This window comes from Odontesthes bonariensis, chromosome 14 (genome assembly GCF_027942865.1).
Source record: "Odontesthes bonariensis isolate fOdoBon6 chromosome 14, fOdoBon6.hap1, whole genome shotgun sequence".
Taxonomy (NCBI): Eukaryota; Metazoa; Chordata; class Actinopteri; order Atheriniformes; family Atherinopsidae; genus Odontesthes; species Odontesthes bonariensis.
The window spans coordinates 16456853-16479190 of record NC_134519.1 but is presented as its reverse complement, the minus strand read 5'-3'; the positions used below and the strand labels follow the sequence as shown (position 1 = coordinate 16479190).

General features: G+C 40.6%; 1 protein-coding gene across 3 annotated transcripts; it reads left to right on the top strand.

Annotated features, from left to right (window-relative positions):
* The first annotated feature begins 746 nt into the window (after nt 1–746).
* On the top strand, nt 747–20102 carry cables1 (Cdk5 and Abl enzyme substrate 1). Of its 3 annotated transcripts, none has more exons than XM_075483155.1 (10): nt 747–1464; nt 9082–9153; nt 9246–9338; nt 10569–10646; nt 14234–14336; nt 14793–14949; nt 15085–15188; nt 17801–17907; nt 18173–18380; nt 18789–19285. In XM_075483155.1, the coding sequence occupies exons 1-10, from the start codon at nt 899–901 to the stop codon at nt 18864–18866; spliced, it is 1566 nt and encodes a 521-aa protein (XP_075339270.1). In that variant the 5' UTR covers nt 747–898; the 3' UTR covers nt 18867–19285. The 3 variants fall into 3 exon arrangements, with proteins under 3 accessions (XP_075339270.1, XP_075339269.1, XP_075339271.1); XM_075483154.1 differs by lacking the exon at nt 18789–19285 and adding an exon at nt 19293–20102 and having other exon boundaries at nt 749–1464; XM_075483156.1 differs by lacking the exons at nt 10569–10646; nt 18789–19285 and adding an exon at nt 19293–20102 and having other exon boundaries at nt 750–1464.
* Nucleotides 20103–22338: the final 2236 nt, after the last annotated feature.

Below are 22338 nucleotides of genomic sequence, written 5' to 3'. Positions count from 1 at the left end.
GCATAATTTCACATTAATCCAAGAACTGAGAGGGAACAATGGGGCAAACCATCATGCTTTCTCTGGCTATTTTCACTTTTCACAGAAAGACCTGTTTCATTTGGAAAATTAAGCTTCAAAACTGGATATCATTTACAGTCGTGACTTCATAACTTCTTCATCCGAGTAACCAAAAGCTGAGCCTTTTCCAGCTCTGTCTTCTCTGAGCTCTACTGCAGCTGTCACCCAAAAACCGCTAGATGGCACATTTAAGGAGGTTATGGCCAAAAAAAAAAAAAAACTGCATACGTAATGCATGCGTGTCAAGCAGACAGAGGGCGCGATTGCTTCGGAGATGCTGAGCCGCATGTTTCAGAAAATTATCTATTTTCTCAAATCCAACAGAGCCAGGCCTCATCCTGCCAGCGCCCAAACACACATCTGCACTTTGTGCGCATCGAGGAAGCAGAAAGCAGGTCTTTGCCTGAGTGAAATTTGGAATTGAGAAAGAAGCACTGAAAGTTTCCACACAATGCTAAACATTTCTTATTTGTGTGTGTGTGTGTGATGAGACAGAAAACAGATCAAAAGTTGCTGACAGCCTCCAAGTGTTTCAATGGTACTGCCAGGAGATGTCTAGTTTATGTAATTTTGGTATGCACTGCCGGTGAGGAGAGCGGAGGCTTCAGCAGTCATGAAAAAGGTATGAAAAAAAAATGTCCTGGTAGCCCATTGGTCCAAATTTTCCCAGTGCTGCCACAATACTGCGCACACGTGACCTTCCCTGTTTTCACCCAGTTAAACGCATGTACTTAAAAGACGGCCACCACCATTCACCAACACAAGTACGATTACTACAATATTAATGTCCACAAGGTAAGATTGCCGCTGCGGGGACTCGGATCTCTGGAAGTGGACCATGGCGGCTGCCACGAGCAGCAACACATCCACAGCCACGCTTCAGATAAAGCACTCCAGTATTGAGCTTGCACGGAAACGCATAGACCCGAGGAGGAGGCAAGCGGCGCTGTCCTTTCTAAGCAACATTTCTTTAGACGGACGACCCGTGCAAGACGATGCAGACAATCAAAACGAAGAGGATAACTCGCCGGAAGCACGGACTAGACAGAGCCTGGTTTCTCCGGAGCGCTGTGCGGCGCATGGAGCCGCTGGCACCGCCGAAGCTGCTGCCGCTTCTGCGGCGGAGGCGGCCGCGACCACAGCCGCCCAGGCGCTCGCCTTAGCAAACCAGGCTCTCCTCGCAGGCAGTCGGACCAGTTTGGCCACGGGTGCCACTGTTGCCCCAGACACAGAGGGCGACGCTTTCTTGCCCTCAACGTTCAACTCGCCTCTCTCCGCGGTCCCTGCGTCGGCCAGAGGGAGGCTGCAGACGTACACTCAGGGAATCCTTCCTGCCCCCTACTCCAGGCAATTTTCCCCGAACTACTGCCTGGAGGGCGGACAGATAGAGCAGCAAAGGTCAAGGTAACAGTGTAAACAACGGCTTTTCTTCAGTGTGTGCTGTCGGGGACATGCACAACATGGTAAAAGGTTCAAGTCTGTCTGCAGGTTCTGCACAGTGCTTAGTTGTGATCATGTCAAGCAAACAACAAAAGTGTGCCTCTGCAAAGATGCATTGGAGTAGTAGGAAGAATGTAATGCTTGCCACTGAAAAAGTTTAAGACCATATTTTGTTTTGGGGGGAAAGTAACAGTGAGAACTGTAGGCTATTGGCAGATTTTTTTTTTTTTTTTTTTCAAAAGCATTCCCCTATTTGACTATCAGTAAGGGTGGAAAACCTAAAGAATAAGCTTTACAATGAACTCTCAGTGCTCATTGCTTTGTTTCAGGCTCTACCACAATATAAAGAGGCCTAATTGAATGGACATTAAGAGCTGTTTTCCTGTAAATGTCTCAGTCAGCTGCTTGGAAAAGTTGCTTTAGATACCAAGCAACACAGTTGGCTTGGTCAACATTACTCAGCAAGAGGGAAAAGTTCAGCTGTACTCCGGTTGTAACCTCAAGACTCACCCATCTGTTCAGGGAATCCAGCTGCTTAAGTCCCTCTCTATTTTAGTTTCCCATCTTTCTCTTTTGCATTTTTTTCAAATCTGCTTACACCTTTTTTAATGAATGCGACTTTAAAAGGTCTGTGCACACCTGCTGTCTCCTTCTTTGCGTGACGTGAACATCCTGTAACCCTACACCCTTGTCCAACTCCATGTGCAACAGGGGCTTGCTGTCTCACGTGGCTGCCTGTATTTGCGCTCTTTGTCTAGTTCATCTTCACATCGGGCCGCAAAGAGAGATTTGAGAGTCTTGCGTCACAGTAAGACCACTGTCAGTAACAGTCATCTCATGATTCTCTCGCTGTCAGAACCTGCTGCCCAATCCTCCCCTCTCAGCTTTCCATTCATAGCTAAATCCTCTCAGTCCTCTCGTGCTTTTTGCCTGATTTCTTCAGGAAGATCTGCTTCATGGTGAAATTGCTCAATAAACATCTAGTTCCCCTTCTCGGCCTCATGGAAATCGCACAGAGAAACCAACAGGCTATGGCAGTCTGTGGTGGAAAAGGGTACACGAAATAAGTAAAATATCACTCAAGACATGATAAATATATTTGCTTTCTAGAGTTGCACAGATTCAAAAAAGTGCACGGAATAAGGAAAGCAACATCTTGCAGTGATTCAGAGTCCAGTCGAGCGTCACTGAGTAATTCTTCAGAAATAAACAAGTATGGAAACAGTAAACAAGCCTGGAAACACGAGGTGAACGTGAAAATCCAGACTTTTTAAAAGTGCAAGAAGCCCTTGAAGAACCATGAATAGAATACAGATGAGTTATTCTTCTATCAGAATTTAAAAGGAAAACTTTTTGTGCTCAGGATTAGTCTACGTAAGAAAACTACTCCAATTTGATTAGGGTTTGGAATTCATTGAAGTTTATTTCAATTAAAAATTTTGCCTCCATCGATGATTATTGCGTATAATTATTGATAATGTGTTATTCTGTCTTGCTTTATATATTCAACACATCCCTTTCCTTTACAGCAGCCATACTGTAGTAAGGTTCAAACTTGTCTAGACCTTGCTCCAGACCAGACAACACTGTCTCCCACCAACTTCACCATAAAGACGCCTCTTATTTACAAGTTTGATACATGCAAGATGTTCTGGAAAAAGTCTGCAAGTAAATACGTGAAATAATTGTGACCTCAATATTGACCAAAATGTTGACGATTAGGATTTTTCCATTACTGAATATCCTGAGATTCTTTACATAACCACAGTGTTGCGTGTCTGGCACCACTCGGGTTCTGCTTCTCATTTAACAACGCAGAACTCTGACTGTACTCTGTTTTTTGGTACATGCTTGGAGGACGTCCACGCAGCATGAATTCTAAAACTGAGAAATAAGTAACCTGCTGATGGAGAGCGGCCATATTCCACCAATGCGCAGACAGACGAGCGCTCTGCACAGTAACTGGTTTGTTTTTCGAGGGAAGCTGGTGGAAACGCGTCCAGAGGTCCCTGGCTGGGAGAGGCAGGATGCCCAGGCTTTCAGAGAAGCAGCCTGGCTCTCTGCTCTGTATTTTCTGTCCTCCGCTTCCTCTCTCAGGGGAATCAGAGACACACTCTCCCCTCAGACTTTTTGGCCTTCAGTCCTGCACCCATTCAGGAAGTTGCAGAGCCTCTGATGTGCCGCCAGAACACGCACTCTGAGGCCAAAGCTCCTTCAGACCATCAGAATCTAATGCGCAGATATGATGGATAACTGAATATTCAGTTTTTATTCCACTCCTCAGCGTTCATGCATCATAAATCAGCACGCCAAGAGCGGTGCTGTAAATATAACGCACCTATCACCATCTGGTCTTGTGAGCCCGAGGTGTAAAACAATTTTCACAATTTCTATTCCTCTTAAATCACAGTCAGGCTGAGGCGTATCGCATCTTTTTTGGGTTTGTTCTCACCAAACATATGGTAGCTTGGAAAAATTTACAATATTCAAACAATTTTTTTTTCTCAAGGGCTTTGAGCACAGCAAACACTAGCTGGTAAACGAGCAGTACAAGCCATCATAGAGGTTGTCTGGAGTTCTGTGTGATTGGGTCACATACTTCTGGTTATAAGGTTGATTGTTGTTCACTGAGGTCATGGTTGGCGTAATCACAGGATTATATAAGAATGCTTCATTTTCCTTCACAGAGACCTTCACTGTCTGAGCTGTCATCAAATGCCCAGAAAAGCCCCCAAGAGCTGACTGTAAGGTTCAGCCTCTGGCTAACTAGACAAACTTTCAATTTGGACCTCAGCTTTTAATTTTCACTTTATCACTTGTTGTGATTCTCACTCTGTGCAGCTAAGAGTGCCAGCTATCGCTGTTGTAACACACAAGAGAGTTTCTTCATCTTCCTTTGTGCTCATTTATTTTTCAAATCTGCTCATCCATCCCTTTTGTTCTCCTGGTGCCTTTGTGCCTTAGAGGATCAGAGAGGCTCAACTGCCCTGACTGTATTTATTTATTTTTTTTCTTCTTTCAAAAAATAATCACATTTCCGTCCACCGGGGCTGTGTTTGTGTGGAGGAAGCTAGAGCATTTACTTTCACTCAGTGACTCTGCAGCAAAATGGAAGACTGTGTCCTGTGGCAAGCTGCCAACAGGTTGTACGTGTGAAACTATCTAATCTCCACATCTGAATGGTCCACTTGAGTTTTATAGCTTCATTGCATGGCACCACTGGGCAGGATTATCAATGGCTCTTTCAAACGCTTCAATACATCTGTTGCAGAAATCCTCTATGAACTGCGATAATAGCAGATTCTTAAACTGAAGGATTTGAAGCAGCAACAGCAGAAACTGATGGATAGAACCCTATCTTTTAAATTCTCTGACTGGGCCTAGTTAATGTCAAACTTGATATATACTGACTGTTCTAACCCTGACTGCTAGAGTCGACTCTAAAGTGAATGAGTGGCCCGGCCCGTGTTTTTGTCTCCAGGATTTTGTACTGGCCTTGAAAACCTCTTTTGCTCTAAAGGCACGTCTTGCTGCTGTTCATCAACAAATGCTTGATCATAGTCCCCACACGCACACTTAAGTTGTGTCAACACAAGCTGGAAACGTTCCTCTTTCAGTAAACTAGAGGATTAATCTTTTCAGGTCATTCATGAATCTTTTCATATAATTTTTTTTTCTCATTTTTGGACTCTTTTCTCAATTTAACCGGTTCCAGCAAAAGCAGCCAGTGTTTGGAGTTGGTCAAACGGGGCCTTCCATATATTATTGAAACAAAGAGATGATTTTAAAAAAAAATAATTTTATTTGCTCTTTTTTGAGTGTTTCTAGGATTTCACTTGCTGAAAATAGCATGCAAGAAGTGGAGACTACCCAGCCCACTGGGTGCATGCTGCACACGTTGAAACTGGTGGAAACACCCTCCAACTTAGTGAGATCAACTTAGTGCCAGTCAGTTTCTCATATGTGCTTTAGTTGAAGTTATTATTGAATTCCTTAACAGTAGATTTAGCCTTCTTTGTGTGTCAATGCAAAATGACTGTAAAGAGCAAGAGCGATTACAGCTAACAATAACTACTTAATTTTATTAAATAGCACCGGACTAATGTATTACTAACAATGGCTTTTTAGTGGCTGTACAACAAGGTTTGAAAGAAAAATAGACATTCTTTGGATAAAAAAGTTTTGTAAAGATTTGTCTATTAAAACATCCAGCAGCCATTAGAGAATTTCCTGTGGAGAAATAGTCATTAATGGCTGCATGCGACAGCAGGAAAAGACTGATGAAAGGGGTTCAAGTGAACTAACGCACTCAGTTGTCGTCCAAACAAAGCTGATATATAAAAAAAAGATTAACAAAAAAAAAAAAGCCAAAGAGCTCCATGGAACTGAATAGAACTGCTGGGTAATAATTATATTTTTGAATCGTTCCAGTGGCTTCTTGCAGAATTCAGTAACCTACTAAACAAAGGGACGTGCCAACAGAAAAGACACAGGAGAGACCAGGCCCTGCGAGGAAAGCTACAGTCATAGATCCTTATCCTGCCACTCCACCTCTCAGTGTTGTTGCAGGAGGAGGATGATTAAAGGCTGGCCATAAATCACATGATCCCACTCCTCTGAGCCTCAGGCAGAGGCCCTTTTATTATGACCCTTCCAACTCAGTCCAGCAGAGGCACAGTTTACGTCAGCTGCCAATTCTTCTAATCATTCAATTTATTTCGATGAAGAATTTTACTGGTCATGCCTTTTCTTTCTTTTTCTTTTCGGTTGATGTTCTTGACTCATTTGTGATCATTAGGTTCATGGTAAGCAGTGCAAACTATGAGCCAGTAATAGGACCCTGGGATTTTTTTGTTTGCCTCAGTGGTCTGGCTCCTCTCGCACTTAACTCACTTAACTCACCCCATCTCCTCTGGTGTACAACCTTTACTCAGCTTATGTTGGTTTAAACTCTGGGAGATCCTCAAGCATAGTCATTTTTTGTCAATTTGCGCTCATACCCTGTCATTTATTAACCATTATCTTGACTTTACACTCCACTGTCTGCCATTTGACTGTGAAGAGGTGTGGATCACGATAGAGGTCCAGTTTTCTTACTGCTTCAAGGCCAACAACATTGGAGCAAATTTCAGTTCATGAAATAAACGAGATGGTACACGATTGTACATTATGCACATTAGTAACAGTAACTTATCTCCCCATTTCCTTGGCTTTGTCTAATTGTAATCCTGTGTCAGTTGCATTTACTGCAGGATGACAGAACTTTGGGGAAAATGTGTCAACCTTCATTATTTGACCGCTAATGTGTTGATTTCCGCCACTTAAAGTGTCTCCAGTTTCTTAAGGTTGACAAATGAGTTGGACTGCATTGTTACTGTGGCGCTAAACATGCAATTGTGATCAAATTTTGGAAAGGCTTAGGCATTCTTTGCTATCACATGTGGGTTTGTTTTCTGAAACTGGCAGCTGATCGTGAAAAAAGTGGCCCAGCAGAATTAGCCTGTTGAGGCGGCCACTAAAGTGTGAAATAAAGGCCATCTGTGACCAAATGTGTTACACAAAGTGCTTGCAGAGCCAGCTCGTTATCCTCTTAGCTGCTCTGATCCTGGAAAATTCTCAGTGATCTACGCAGGCCTGGGAAGATCATTGACCACAAAGGCACACCGTGGCGTTTAAGGACAGCAGTCTTGACAGTTTGTGTATTAACCCCAGAACATGTTCCAAAGCTTTCAGTAACCAAACCCTTTCTTTTATCAAGGGCTGGATAGTGGATCTTAATGCTTTTTGAGTACAAACTGAAGTATGCCTTTCGCACCAAGTACCACACTGCAACCGTGCTGTTGTTTTACGCTGGTGTTGATAGGCATTGTGTTTCTTTCTGTGAAAGAAATGTCTAGATCATAGTATATGTAGCTCCAAACTTGTGTGTGTACATATATATACTGTATATATATATCATTCAGAAAATATGCCCCTACAGCTAGATAATTTACACATGCATTAGATTAGATACATTCATTTAACAGACACTTTTACCCAAAGGGACTTACAGGTGAGAAACTGGTTTAGTATTTTACCCAAGGATACTTTGACTTGTGTACTGGGGAAGTTGGGAATTAAACCAACAACCTTCTGACTGAATGCAACCGCTCTACATTCTGGGCTACAGCCGCTCGTGTCATGTGATGGTAGATTTTGATGATTAAAAAGGCCGATTGTCTTCCTCTGCAGCGTGAAGGAAATGGCATGCATGATTTCCAAAAACGATTTAAAATTTTGATTTGTTGAACCGCAGGACACTTTTTTCCACTTCCTCTCAGTTAGTCTGAAAGACGGCTGTATTTAGACAAGGCAGCAGTGTTTCTGGATCTTGTCTGCTTTTTTTCTTTTTCTCACTTTAGAGTTTTCGACTTGCCTTTGATATCTGCCTCATTTGCCTTTGGACTGATAAAACAATGCAATTAAACTGTTTTCGGTCACATTTGGCAATGGCAGAATTCTAATTCTGACATTAAAACAATATAGTATTCATAAATATGGCCTTAAAATCTCCACATGTTCTAAAGGTGAGAATTAAACTAAATACATAAATGAATAAATAAATAATAGACACTTGTGATAATAATAGTAGTCCAGAACATCCTGCATATTCCTAAGAGCCTATGATTTCAGAAGGCAGTCTACGGCCAGAGTGAAGAAGCTGTGCAGTAACAAAATGTGCTCACTGGTGAGGTTTGCTCAAACTCATGCATTAATTGCCTCTGCAGAATCTTCTCTGCCTACAATGCAGAGCTGACTGCGGGGCCTGCAGATCATGGCCTGTCAATGCTGGATTCCAGCCTCTGCAAACAGATTTCTCCAGATTCTCTGAATCCTTTAATGACATAAAAAAAACAACTAAATGAGCACATGGGATTCCTTGCAGTTTCATATTTGACATAAACGTAACATAACGTAACAAACTGCTCATCCATTTGCTCACTCGGCCTCTCACAGAGTACTAACCTCGTCTGTGTCTTCACTCCTGAAAGACTCTGTGGGATGCTCTTTTTATACTCAATCATGCTGCTGGCCCGTCACCGTTTAATGAAATTCTTGGGAGATTTCCCGTCTTTTGTCCCAAACATTTTTATCCCTATCAACGTGAGAGATTTATATCATTGAAGATGTAATTAGATGTATGTTAGATTAAATCACTAATGAATTCTAATCTTTTGCATTAAGTGAGTAAATGAAGTATTGGCCTTAAACTCTGTGTAATGCCCAAATGCACATTTTATATTTTTAAAACTTTGCCTGACATTTTTCTGTTCTGACTTTTAGGTATTAAGTATGGTGGAATTTAGTTTCTTTAGTGTTGTGCCTTTTAATCAAATTGCTTGGCAGTGCTGTTCATGAGTGTCTGTGTGAGTTTAGGGAGAGAAAAAAACAAAAGATCCTTGTAAGGATTAATATTTTTCTGCAGCAGTTGATTCTCCCAAAAGCCGATTTGCAAGATGACAGCTGGTCTTGTAGATTTTTGCTACATAATTACTTTCATCACATCACCTGACTTCATACTTCTGACTTCTCTCTTCCAAGACGAAGGCTCATCTCTCAGCGCTCTTCACTCGAAACTCTGGAGGACATTGAGGAAAATGCTCCTCTCCGAAGGTAGAATAGACCCACTCTGCACATTCGCACCAAATGCTGCTGCATTTCCATTTTTAACATTTGGCCTGGTGTTTTTCCTGTCCTTTTTATAGATGCCGAACCCTGTCGGGTTCACCCCGGCCGAAGAGCTTCAAGAAAATCCACTTCATAAAGAATCTGAGGCAACACGATATGCGCAATGGAAGGTATGAGGGCAAACGACCTCAACCCTTAGTCAATGCAAGTCCTCAGAGAGTGATGGCGGGCTGCCACAGTTAATGAAGTGCAGTTTGAATGTTTCTCACATTACAGGCCACATCTGAACCGAGTGGGCCCCATCCAGTCACAGCATGCCATTCTCACTTTTGAAGAAATGCAATTGGAAATCCTGTCTGATAACATAGTATTATGATTTGATACGTTTGTTGTTTTTTTTTTTTTTTTAAATTAGAATATTTCTTTGATCACAGTTGAAATTTTGTAACTACACCAAGAATCAATCTCACTGCTGAATCACAGATCATTACTCCACAGTTTACACTGGCACGTAAGCAGCACACAAATCACTTCAAAGAAATTATTGGCATGTAAGAGTCTCGGTAATATCATCATTTTAAAGATGGCTCTGAAAGCTTTTTTTTTTTTTTTTTTTTGTGCGATGTGGTCGTGTTCTGGTCCCTTTCTTTGTGGAGTAGTTGCATTGTTTTTCGAAACTGTATTGGATCTTTGGATGGGCGAACTGTCCAGAGTGTACCCTGCCCCTTTCCCCTTGCAGCTGGGATAGGTTCCAGCCCCACCCCCCCAGACCCTGAATGGGATGAAGTGGGTGTGGAAAATGAATGATTGAATGGATGAATGAATTTATTAGTTATCAGTTCTGTTATTCAGCATGTGGTTGATATTTAGAGGGACATCTAGTTAGTTTAGCAACTCTTAAGAGGTCAGTTCAGATTTTAGTCCCAAATTTTAAAGTAAGAGAGGATTTGTAAAGTTGGTTTTCCTCAACTGATGCTGAAACAAGCAGCATTCTAGGACTGTTGTTTTCCTTTTTTTTTTTTTTTTTTTTGCCAAATAGTATGATTTATTTTGTGTCTGTCAGTTGGACCAATTAGCAGAAATAATTTGGAGGTTTTTGTTGTTACCTTAAGAGTCAGAGCCATTCTGCCTTTTGTGCTGCTAAACAAGTACAGAGCAACACTTTTTTTCAAGTTAACTTAAAAAACAGGATGATGGAAAAAAAAAAAAGCATCATCGTTGCCCTCAAACCACTGACAATATCTGCAACTTTACCAAAAAAACAACAACACACACTTACACTGAGGTTTCAAATCACTCTCTTCATTCTAAGTTTTTAACTGCAAACTCTCTCCAACTTTTACCTGTGGATCTTGTCAGATAGATGTTGATTAGCTTGTTTACCATTTCTGTTTTCATAGGATAGTCCTTATCAGTGGCAGAAGATCCTTCTATAGTGTATTTTCTGTCCTGCCCTATCGAGATTGTAGCCAAGCAGGGTATGTATACTGCAGCATGCCAAACTTTGTAACTCCGTCCGACCTGTGCTCCCTCCTTCTCTTTGTTTTCTCATCCATCTTCTTTTCTGTGGACACACTCCCTTTGAAGTTTTGGTGGATGGATTTTTATCTTCATAGTTCGATTAAATAGTGGGCTATAAACGGCTTTAAAGGCTCAATTATTGTGTGTATACTTAGACATTGTTGTAGCCTAATGCTTGTTGCTTGTATTGCTTTTTTTCTATAATGGCTCTGGTGGCTTTTGGGCACTTATACTTTTTGTTCAGATCTTTTTTGTGTGTTGCAAGTATTGCTGGCTTTGCTGTTTGCCATGCACATATTTCCAGGGGGAGTTTGTAGCTTTAGAAATTTTAACCCAGAATTATATTAATATTTTGTCAACTGGTTCAATTCCCGATGATGCTGGCAAACTTCCTGTTGCATGTCATCATCCTGAGTTGGTATTAACCGTTTTTCTTTATTCTCTGCCAGCTTTACATTTCACACCTCTCATGCAGAATTAATCTCTATCTTAACTGCAGACGATGCTCGTTTCCTTTTTCTTTTGTAAAGGGGACCCACCTGGCTTTCATCTGGACTAGCCGTAGCACAACCTTTGTTCTGACACCGTCCTGGTCACATGAAACGGGGTGGTTTAGAGGAAGTGAAAAGGGAAAGGTAACAGATAAACACAAGAGAGTGACAATGCACAGAAAGAAAAAGCCCCATACAACAGTTCAGTAAGGAGCTGAAAAGGAACAGGGCATTAGTGGAGTTTCTTAAGCCAGTCAATCAGTGCGAGATCAAGGGCTAATAAACCATCCAGCGCTGGTCATGGTTATATTTCGCCTCATTTACTCGAGTGCTTTAATTGCAAGACAACATCTTCTTGGACGACTTAGCACAAACTGCTAATTGGATAAAGTTTTACATTCTATCCTGTGCTATGTCCTCTTCTTATTATTATTGTTACAGTAACAGGAACTCCATGTTACTGAAAGAATGAGCTTCATAAGCAAAGGTGAACATAACAGCAGATCATTGTTGTTCCAAAAAACTTATACTTGGAGATCAGATTTGATTCTCACTGTTTGTTTTTTTTGCACAGCTTCGCACATGAAATTTTTTATTTAAAAAAAAAAAAAAAATGCATTCACATTTCCTGATAATTTCACATTATCAGTATATCTGTTTGAAACCTTTTTAAAGTTTCAAAGCCCGAGAGGATGCTACAGATGAAAGATGTTTCATTTATCAGATAAATGACTTTGAAATGGAAATGGTACAGTCAGGAAACAAAAAGAGGAAAAGAAATTGAATTATTTTGTTTTACATGAAGAGCACAATACTGTGTATAGAAATGGTAACAATTAAACATTGAAGATTTATGCCTTTCAGTAATATTTCACCTTAAAGTAAACCTTTTGAATATGTGAAAGTATTAAACAAAAAATGTAACTCAGGTAAACATAATACAAATGAAATATGCTAAACTGAGCAGAGACCTGAAGCCCAGGCGCATATCTGTCCTTATCAGCAAAATGACGAGTACCTGATATGCCTAACCTGCCTTAGTAAAACGTTTGAAGAACTTGCTCAATAGTCTTAAGTGGAAACTTTTAGTTCTGACACCCCATAAATGTGAGTGTAAAATGGAATCAATTCTATATAACTCTACTGTTTTAGATTTTTACATCCTACAGATTCACCTTTAAATAAAAAAACTCTTCAGTTTGATAAACAATAAAAGCAAAGAAAGGTTGATTTAGTTGTCTTATCTTTTAGGTTGTGAGGTATTGATCGATGGTTGTTTTTTATTTTTATTTTTTTAATTTTTTTTTTTTTTTACTTTTGGTAATGGGTCTCCACTGTCGTGTCAGACAGCTTTGATACCTGCAGCAGCAGATGGGTTTTTTTGGGTGGAGTTTCATGTTCTCGCTGTACCAGACTGGCTCTACTCCTGGGTTTATCTGACATTAACAGACATCCAGATTAGGTAATAGCCAAGGCCTTGGAGTGTAGTTACAGTTGGATCCTAACTGGCATAGGTCAAACGCTGAGAGCGAACTTTTTCAGTGGAATTAATAAAGGAAAACTTAATGATGCTTGTAAGTGTAGTTAAATGGGTGAAGTTGGGTAAAAAATTGTTTTGTTTTTTTAAACAAGCCAGCTTTAAACTGTTTATGAGGGTAAATTGTTTGTTAGGTAAGTGTCCAGGGCTAAACATTATTTTAGTGATATTATTACTCATTCTTAATTTGCCAGATGCCAGATTTTGAAACATTTGGCAATGCACGAACCGCATTTTACATAGATTGAAAAACTACTAACATAGATGTATTTGAAAGCTGTGATCCATGCATGTTACTAACCAATAATAGCTTTTCCTTTCATTTCTCTGTACTCTCAGCCGAATGAAGTGCAACCTTTTGACTTTCTGAATGGCTTCATAGAAAAGCTCTCTCCCTTGAAAGCTTTCCATCTGTTCTGCTTCCTTCTGTTTTTATTTATTATCCATTTAATGTTCACTGTTCTTTAAGGCATCTGCACCAGGGGGATCTCCGTGCCTATGATGCATTTGTCAACATTGTGTCCTGACGTGCCTGCCTGCAAGATAACACGTTTTCATTAGAACAGATTGGCCCCTCGTGTCATCAAAACACTGGGAGAGTCATTTGAGGACTCACTGTGTCATTTATTTCTGTGCATCTGTACACAGTTTCAAACAGAAAGCAAGGCTGAGCCAGGAAAGATAACAGGAAAACAACAGCCTCTGCTGTCATTCTGTATTGTCACTGCACTACAAATATTGTCATAAGATGAAGTTGATATGACACAAACACAGGTGAATATTTTGATATCAGAATATCAAACCATTATTTATCTGCTGTACATTGCATTTCAGCAGATAAAATCATTATTTTGTGAGATTTCAGGAAAATAAAAATCCCCTAAAGCGAAGGCAGATATTCACATTTTCACATTCAAATAGCTAAATGAATTTCATCCAGCATCAGCTTGCCATTTTTCAATGTGACAGACTGTCATGTGTCAGTTGATCAGTACTTCAAGGGGCACGCAGTTTAGTTTTAATGTAATTTTCGTGCACCAAAAAAATGAAATGGAGAAATATCAGGAACACACAATGTGGGCCATTCAAAACAGCTCACTGCTCCACTGACACACTTTGGTCTCCAGCCATCTGTTTTCTGCTTCAGGAGAGCGTTAGACCTTTTTCATATCTCCCACAGCAGTATGGCATTTCAGGCGCTGGTGAGGCAGTACCTGACTTAAAAGAGGCTGGCCTGCAAAAGTGGAAATCTTCTCTCCTCCATCCTACCCCCCAAGGGCACATTTTATTTCAGAATGCCCTGAGATTCACCAAAAGACGCAAGCAATTACAGAAACTAGGCCAGCTGATGAGCATAGATCAATATACGGTCTATATTTGTAGAAAGTGTATGTGTGTGTGTGTGTGTGAGAGATGAGAGGAGCTAGAAAAAGGCTAAGCAAGACTTAAAATAAGGGGTGGGAGTTAAAAGAAGCTGCCGTATAATGTGTAGGTCTAAAGGTCTTGTGATCAATAGGGATGTAAAGGTGGAAGGGCGTCAGCGTCACCCGTCAGGAGGTGCAAGTGCCAAGGAGATGGTGATTGGGCTGGAGGGAGTGGAGTTAGGAGCAGATGGAAAGGTGAGACACCAAACTTTTAATTTGACACTTTTTTTATTTTGTAATAGATTGAAGATAAAACATTATTTAACACAATTGGATAATAAAGTACAAGTATGCAGGCGATTGAAAGTTTTTGAAATATGTGATTACTAACGTGCCTAAAGTAATGCTTAGTAAGGCTAAAATTTTAGCTTGCATGCATCAAAGATGTGGATGTGGAAACAAAGATGTCTCCCTGTGTCTCCCCAGCTTCCCACAATATTGTCTCATTTAGAAGGGCATTCAATTTGTGTTCACCGGTGAAGTTAACTGGGCCGTAACCTCATCAGTGTTGCATTTCTGAAAAAAAATGGTCCATCTCACTAGTTTGTCAGTTGCTTGCTGCTGAGGGGCTACGACAGTGCTAAATTAGCTCTTCAATCAAACTACTTTATTTTCTTTAAAGAAACATCATAAGTATATATGTATTTGCAGACTGTGTCCTACACCCAGTTCCTGTATCCCACTAACGTCCTGGGTGGTCGAAGAAACACATTCGACTCGGTTTCTTCCTTCTCTCAGTCTCGCAACGCCAGCCACCGCAGCCTCAGTTTGGGCCGTGCCAACAGCAACCAGAGCAGCTTAGACACGGGTTAGTGGACTACTAATACATACCTTACTGATAATTAATGTTTTTAAACCTCAACCTTGTTAACCAATGCATTTTTTAGTGGAAGAGGAACTGGTTGAAATGCTTCTGTTGTTGTTGTGTTTGTGCTCACGGTAGGGAATGATTTGGGGGACTTTGGTGAGTACGACCCCAATCTACTGGATGATCCGCAGTGGCCTTGTGGAAAACACAAGAGGGTCCTCATCTTCCCTTCCTACATGGTGAGAAAATACTTTGACCATCTCTAATAAAGCAGCAACAACAGCAACCTCTTCTCTTGAGAGGAGATGGGAAAGATTGTTTCAAAATGTCCTGAGAGTTCTCATTGTTGTAGTGTTTTTTTTTCCCCTTTTTTTTCCCCAGTGTGTATTTGAATTTGTGTCTTCATTTTGGACCTTTTGTTCTCATTGTTCCCACCACAACCAAAAACAATAACACCGGAAAGATTTGTCTGCACTTTGTTTCTAAAAGAGCCTCCTTAGGTTTATCAGCTGTTTTTGAAAAGGAGTCTGGAAGATGACAGTTCAGACAGTTTTAAATCCACAAGGTCACTGGTACACTCTCTCCTCTACCTTTCTGGGCTTGAATGAATAACATACTATGTCTCCTTGTTGTGGGCAGTAGCGATTAAAGAGCCATTCCACCAGTGCAACAGCCTCAGTATGTGCCTCAGCGGTAATCATTCTCACACTTACCCGGAAAGGAACGGATGTTTTATTGTGGTTGGAAAAAGAAATAACTGCACTCCCTCCTCATTCTTTCCTGGGCTCTGTTTTAGCTACGGAGACTGGCAGAGGACTAGGACGACAAGGACTGACACAGCAGAAATGTTAGACAAGACCAGGCTTTTTTTTTTTTTTCTTCCTCCAATTGCGAAACACCATCAGACAACGATAGCTATTGTGTTTTCTACAGGAATTCAACCAGTAAATTCTCTGCATTTCAGGAGTTGAGCACAGACAGCTTTGCACACATGACTAACAGAACTTTTAAGTTGAGGCAGGTAATGATATGTATACATACATACATATATATATATATATATATACATATATATATATATATATAAAATTCTTATTTACACTCAATATGCAAAACTTCAATAAAGTCATTTTGATGAAAGGAAATTATGATGTTTAGGGGAAAACAATTAAAGTTGAAAACTTAAATTGCACCTCTTGTACTGAAGGTTACGTGCTACATGGAGAGATTCCCTCCACCTTATCTAAAGCTCCATTTTGAAGAAAAGAGGTCTCAAAGCCTGCTGTTGCCACCCGACAAACCTCACCATGGGCATGTTCTTCTTTTGCTGACGTTTTCCTGAAGTTTTGACAATAATTTAAAACAAATTGTTGACAAATCTGCAGCTTTCAGCAAAGGGTTGGCAGGGAGGACGGGCCAGCCCTTAGAGTAAACCAGCTGTTGCCTTAAGACTTCAAAGGTCAGACTGGAAGAGCATAACTGAATCAGACAGTCAGGCTTTACTCAACTCTGTATTTAACTTTTGGCTGCGTTAAACAGCTGTGCACGTGAGGGAGATCACTTCACTCCATTCAAGATTTCGTTCCAATAATCGTGTCTCAGCTCCATCTTCAGTTCCTCTTCTCCTGCAGACCTATTTTGCTGTTGGGTAGATTCAAAGTGTCTGAAATGATATTTTGAAGTGACGGCTTTTTCTGCACTGTTTTAGCTCATTAGGAAAGTGTGTAAAAGAATCACTGGTTCTGCTTCTCTTTCTCGTTTTTCCAAAGGTAATTGATTTGCCCTGATAGTCGTGATTCAAACACCTACAAAGACATGAAACGTTTGTTTAACGATCATGTATGTTTTTTGTTTGTTTTTTTTGTCAAGGAAAAGGCTGACAATAACCAGGCTGCCTGTTCGAAACCAACAATGCGTCTCTCTTTTAATGCTTTTCATCACTAATTTTCTATCTGTGGCACTAAAGATGTCCAATTGTAAAAGAACATAACAAGTGCTTATTCATTTTATTTAACAAATGTTTGTTTGCTGTGCTATTTACCCCGAAGGACAGTGTATGTGGCGCTGACTAAAAGTAACCTGTGTAGTTTATGGTCATCATAATGATGTCACAACAGTGCACGTTCCTACTATATGTATCTATGACAGATCTGATCTGTTGAAAGTCAGTGGGGTTACATGGCACTGAAAGGATCGGATAATTGGCTAAATTACAATAAGAATGAGTTGAGCAAGGGTACTTATCCTTGGATATATGGCGGTGAATGAATCGAATCAAACTCAGGCATTCGAGAAAATGGCGAACAAAGAGCACGATGAAGCTGCTTCCCTCTACATTTCGTATGTAATGAGCTGCTTATTGCACAAACGCGATGCACAACGGCGCATTCTCCATCGCGTTGTTTGTTTCTTTGTGACGGCCACTACAACAGTAATATCGTCTCTTCCGACTTCAGGTTCACGACCACGGGAAAAAATCTCGAGCATGCGCAGAACCCAAAGTGTAATTCACCACGTGCTTCACCGTCTGCAAACATGTGTAATTTGACTTTCAACCGAATTATCTCGATCTTAATCCGATCCAATTTGTTGTCAGATTAAGGTGTCTACATGCACTTAATAACTCAGTCTTATTGTAATTTAGCCCTTAATCCGATCCTTTCAGTGCCTTGTAACCCCACTGAGTGACTAAAAACATGGAATATCACCATTGGTCCTTTAAGTGTCACAGCACCCGGTGAGACTCATTGTCAGGTGGTGGAATCCAACACTTGGGTGTGAGGGCTCAGTCACGTTACACACAGTGGTGAGAGTGTGGTCACTTTGACACCGCCTCTGGTTTTCCTTTCAGACTACGGTCATCGAATACGTCAAACCCTTTGACCTCAAAAAGGACATGAACGAAACCTTCAAGGAGAAATTTCCCCACATAAGACTCACTCTCAGTAAGATACGGAGGTAAACCGATTGAAAAGTAGAGAATTAGAGAGCTTTTTTCTTCTTTTAATTGGAAAAAAAAGTTAACTTGCAGTTTAACTGAAACATGAGCTCTTGCATTTTTGTCTTACTAAGTACTTTCTTTTCACTACTATTTCTCATCTACAGCACTTTGTTCAATGGTAGTTGTTTTAATGTGCTTTTTTAAAAGATAAACTTCACATCTTCATTTCCTTCTTTCTCTCCTTTCCCTTCCTCAATCGCTTTTTTCTTTAACTTTGTGCAGCTTGAAAAGGGAGATAAGAAAACTGGCCCAGGACGAATGTGGGTATGAGGAACCGACGGTGGCCATGGCTTTCGTCTACTTTGAAAAACTTGTTCTTCAAGGCAAACTAAACAAACAGAACCGCAAACTCTGTGCTGGAGCTTGCGTCCTTCTGGCTGCCAAGATCGGCGGTGATCTCAAGAAACACGAGGTTAAGCATCTCATAGATGTAAGTCTCTCCAAAAACCTTTATGCAATTATGTCACTTTTAATATGGATTCCTGTGAGGGTTAAAGGACAGTTGAGTTTGTTTTTTTCATTAAAAATGTCAGCGAGGTCCCTGGCAGGTGAATGGAAGATGGGAAGCTACATTTCTAAAAACATGGCCAGATACAGCTGAGAGGGTAGTGAGGAAAAAAATACTGTTGGAATATTTGGGTAAAAAAAAATCTCCAGGTTTGAAAGGTGTCAAGGATGTAGAAAATAAGAATCTTCCAAGATTGAGGCAATAATAGAGAGGGGGCATGACATATGCTGGTATGAATTTTAATTGAATTATCGACATTAAAGCTGCAGTCGGCAGGTTTTCAAAATTCCGAGTCTAAAGTCGGAAAATTCGAACTGATACAACTTTCAGGTCCCTCTCCCAACCTCTACCAAGCTCCGAATCGCCCCCCAAACCCCTCCCCCTCTGTGGACGAGGTTGTGCACGTGAGTTCACACCAGTGTGAGCGCACACAAGCTGGGGCAGACTCACGCTCAGCAGCGTGTGCACAAGCTGTGATTGACAGGTAGGATTCCTCCACCCTAACTTGATTGGTTAAAAACAGCCGGGAGCGCTCGGTTTTTGCAAGCATGATTACAGGCTTCAGAGGGAGCTACAGATTTTGTTATTTTTCCTAAACAGCCTATTTAATATTCTACTTCCAGAATCCCATGACAGTTCAAGCTAATATGACTAAAAAAAAGTTGCCGACCGCAGCTTTAACAAATTTTTTTTTTTTAAATGAAAAAAACAGAAGGATGCAAGTCATTTCTTTAATTAATTTGGGGTTACCTAGCTAGCTTTAACGGCAATGATGGAAAAATAACTTACAACATCTGTTGTCTCATCCTAACTCTCATGATATTCTTTTGGCAGAAACTTGAGGAGAGGTTCAGAGTGAACCGCAGAGAGCTGATAGCCTTCGAGTTTCCCGTCTTGGTGGCGCTGGAATTCAACCTGCACCTCCCAGAACATGAGATCATGCCCCACTACAGACGCCTGCTGCAGACCTCTTAACAATAGTGACCCATCAGGAGGACAACCGCCGGTTCCTCCTCCTGATCCTCTGCTCCCCACACTATCCATCCTCCGACCTCTCTTTGTCTCTCTTGGTTGTCATTGAGCTGCAGCCGTTCGTCACTACCAACATTACCCTCTTTGCTCTCACAGAACTGCAATCAGCCAAAGGGACACATTTTTAAAGACACTTTTTCCCTTTTATTTGACTTCTACATTCATTGTCACTACGTGGACCCTTAAAAAGTGTTTAACTGTCAGCAAACTAGCTGTTTTTTCCAGTTTGCATGTCTCTCATCTCCTTGTCTCCATCATACAGTATATTTTCTCTTGTTGATTAGGAGATCTTTTGCATTTGAATCTGATTTTTAACTTTTTTCTTCTTTTTATCTCGTCTTTTCATGAATCTCCTCTTTGTAAACTTTGGTATGATTGGTTACCTCTTGACCTACATAAGATTTTAACAAAAGCCTTTTAAGTGGCTGGTTTTGGCTGGACTGTTATTCCTCGGGGCGACTCATCTTTTTGCAAGTCATTGTCTTAAAAGTGCACTTTTTGCATACTGCAAATGACATCGGGGGAAGGGGGACTATTTTTCAGACCTTTAACGAGTTTGGGAACTTTCTCTGAAAAAAAAAAAAAAAAAAAAAAAAGCTGTGTTCAAAAGCACCACACACATCATTTAAGTGGACCTTTGATTTCTTTTTCTTTCCAGACAGTTTTCTAACCACAAGTATCCGCATGAAAATGTATGAATGTTTGCACAGAGGTACTTGCAGAAAAGATGTGACATTCTATTTTCACCGAAATATTCCATTTGTTTTGTAGCAGTCAAATGCTTGCTATGGATTCCCTGAGACCAGACCCACTTTTATCAGAGTCAAATTTCCTGTGCTCTATGTTAGAGTGTATTGCCAGCACATTTACGGTGCTCTTATGGGAGAGTTGTTCGTGAGTGCAAAATGCCATGAAACCAGTGACCAGAACTGGTGGTAGGGTAAGGAGGAACCATGTTTGGCCTGAAGAATGTGGGTTAAGACCTTGTGCCTGTACCGATCTCCTTTGGTAAAGTGTCCTTGAGCAAGACGCAGAGTTCTTAACAGGCCACAGGGACACTTCTCTTTAGCTGACACTGACTGCTGACCTCTGTGAGGGGTAAGAGCCTCTAAAGCGAGGGCCCGGCGGGGATCAGTGACTGATCAAGCATCTGCTTTCAACTGGAATTTCTTGGTTTGAATTCTAAAATGTAAAAAAAAAAAAAATGAAAATCAGCAACTTTAGCAGTGCAACAATTCTCTTGGCATGTATTTAATCTTTTTCTAGTCACACTACCACGGTATTCAGCAGCCACTGAATCAGAAGCGTACACAAGGATCATTCGATGCTGCTCTGCGTATTGATGGTATTGGAGCTGAAATGATCACAAGACTAATTGTCATCAGAAAAGCATGGATTGTATTGATTTAAGGTGAAAAACACTGAGCTTCTTTCTGTTTGCAAACCCAAAGATTTTGCTGTAAGATGCACCTAAAGTACTCTGTGAGGAAAGATTCATGGGTGACACTTATTACCTGTGTATGTTTGTAAATAAATTGCTATGCTTGTTCAATCAAAACAGAACTTTTAGTTTTTGTTATTGTTCATCCAAATCTTTTTACCGAACAGAGACTGAATTGACTATTTTTAGCCGCACAAGCAGCTAGGCAGTTATTAATCCAGTCAGTTCACTACTTTGCTACAGACGGAAATATCCTGACATTCAGGGTTCTCAGAGGCATGGGAGGATGACTGAGCATCTCTAGCAGGCACATGAGCAATGGTTTAAAGGGTTATGAGGACATGCAAGTCACAAAATTTCCAGTGAGATGAAACAAGGTGATGACAAATCTCTATAACCTCAAAAAGTAACATGGAAATAACAAAGGGAGCCAAGATAACCACAGAGGCACAGAGAGGCTTAAAATAAATGTCATGAGACACAAAGTATCAAAAGAACTGTGAAAAGATGCAAGATGACCACATACTAAAGTAAGTCTGCATCAAAAATGGCCACAAATTGACCACAAAAAGATGCATGCTCCCTTAGGTGACCACAAATAATGAAAAACAACCACAAAGATGCAAGCTGCGGCAGAGAGGAGACACAAATAGCCCAAAGTAATTTGTTACCATTGTTGTCACTACAAGGTGAAAAATAAAGGGACAGAAATGAGCACAAAGAGAAGGAACCAAGTAAAACTCTTTGCTCAATGGTCACACTCACAAAACCACATCAAAGACACACAACTACCAAGAGACTCAAAACCCATGTGCATTATTCCTGCGTCTCGTCCAGATTTGTCTCGTCCAGAGGACACTAATAACTTGGGAGATCCTCAAATCTTTCCTCAGGAGCCACTTTGAGTTAAATGTCTCAACAACTGGAACATGGATTGTAAGAAAACTTGCTACATGCAGTTATGTTCACTTCAAAATGTGATCACTCTGACTACCCTGAACTGTTTTACAGTTATATTGTTCTTTATAAATGTACTTCGTCAAATACTTTTTCATTTGACCAAATACTTGTAGAACTAATGGCAGCCTCAGCTGTAGTGTTGTAGTCGAAGCAGTTTCTTCCAGATGAAGGAAACTTAACTCCTCACACAAACCTGAAAAGCCAGGTCTCGATCGGACCCGTTTTCAGACTTGATGTTGCATCACTTCAAGTTGAAACAGCTCTCTGGTACACCGAAACTCACAGTTTTCTCCAAAGCATTTTTTTGGAAATTATAATTGTTTTTCCGGCTGTTCCATTGTAAATATGAATTATCTTGTCAAAATCATAAAAGTTACATTTGCCACATTTTGACATTTTAGCTGTACTTGTTGTGTACTTGAACCTAAGCTCATAACCTGCAGTATC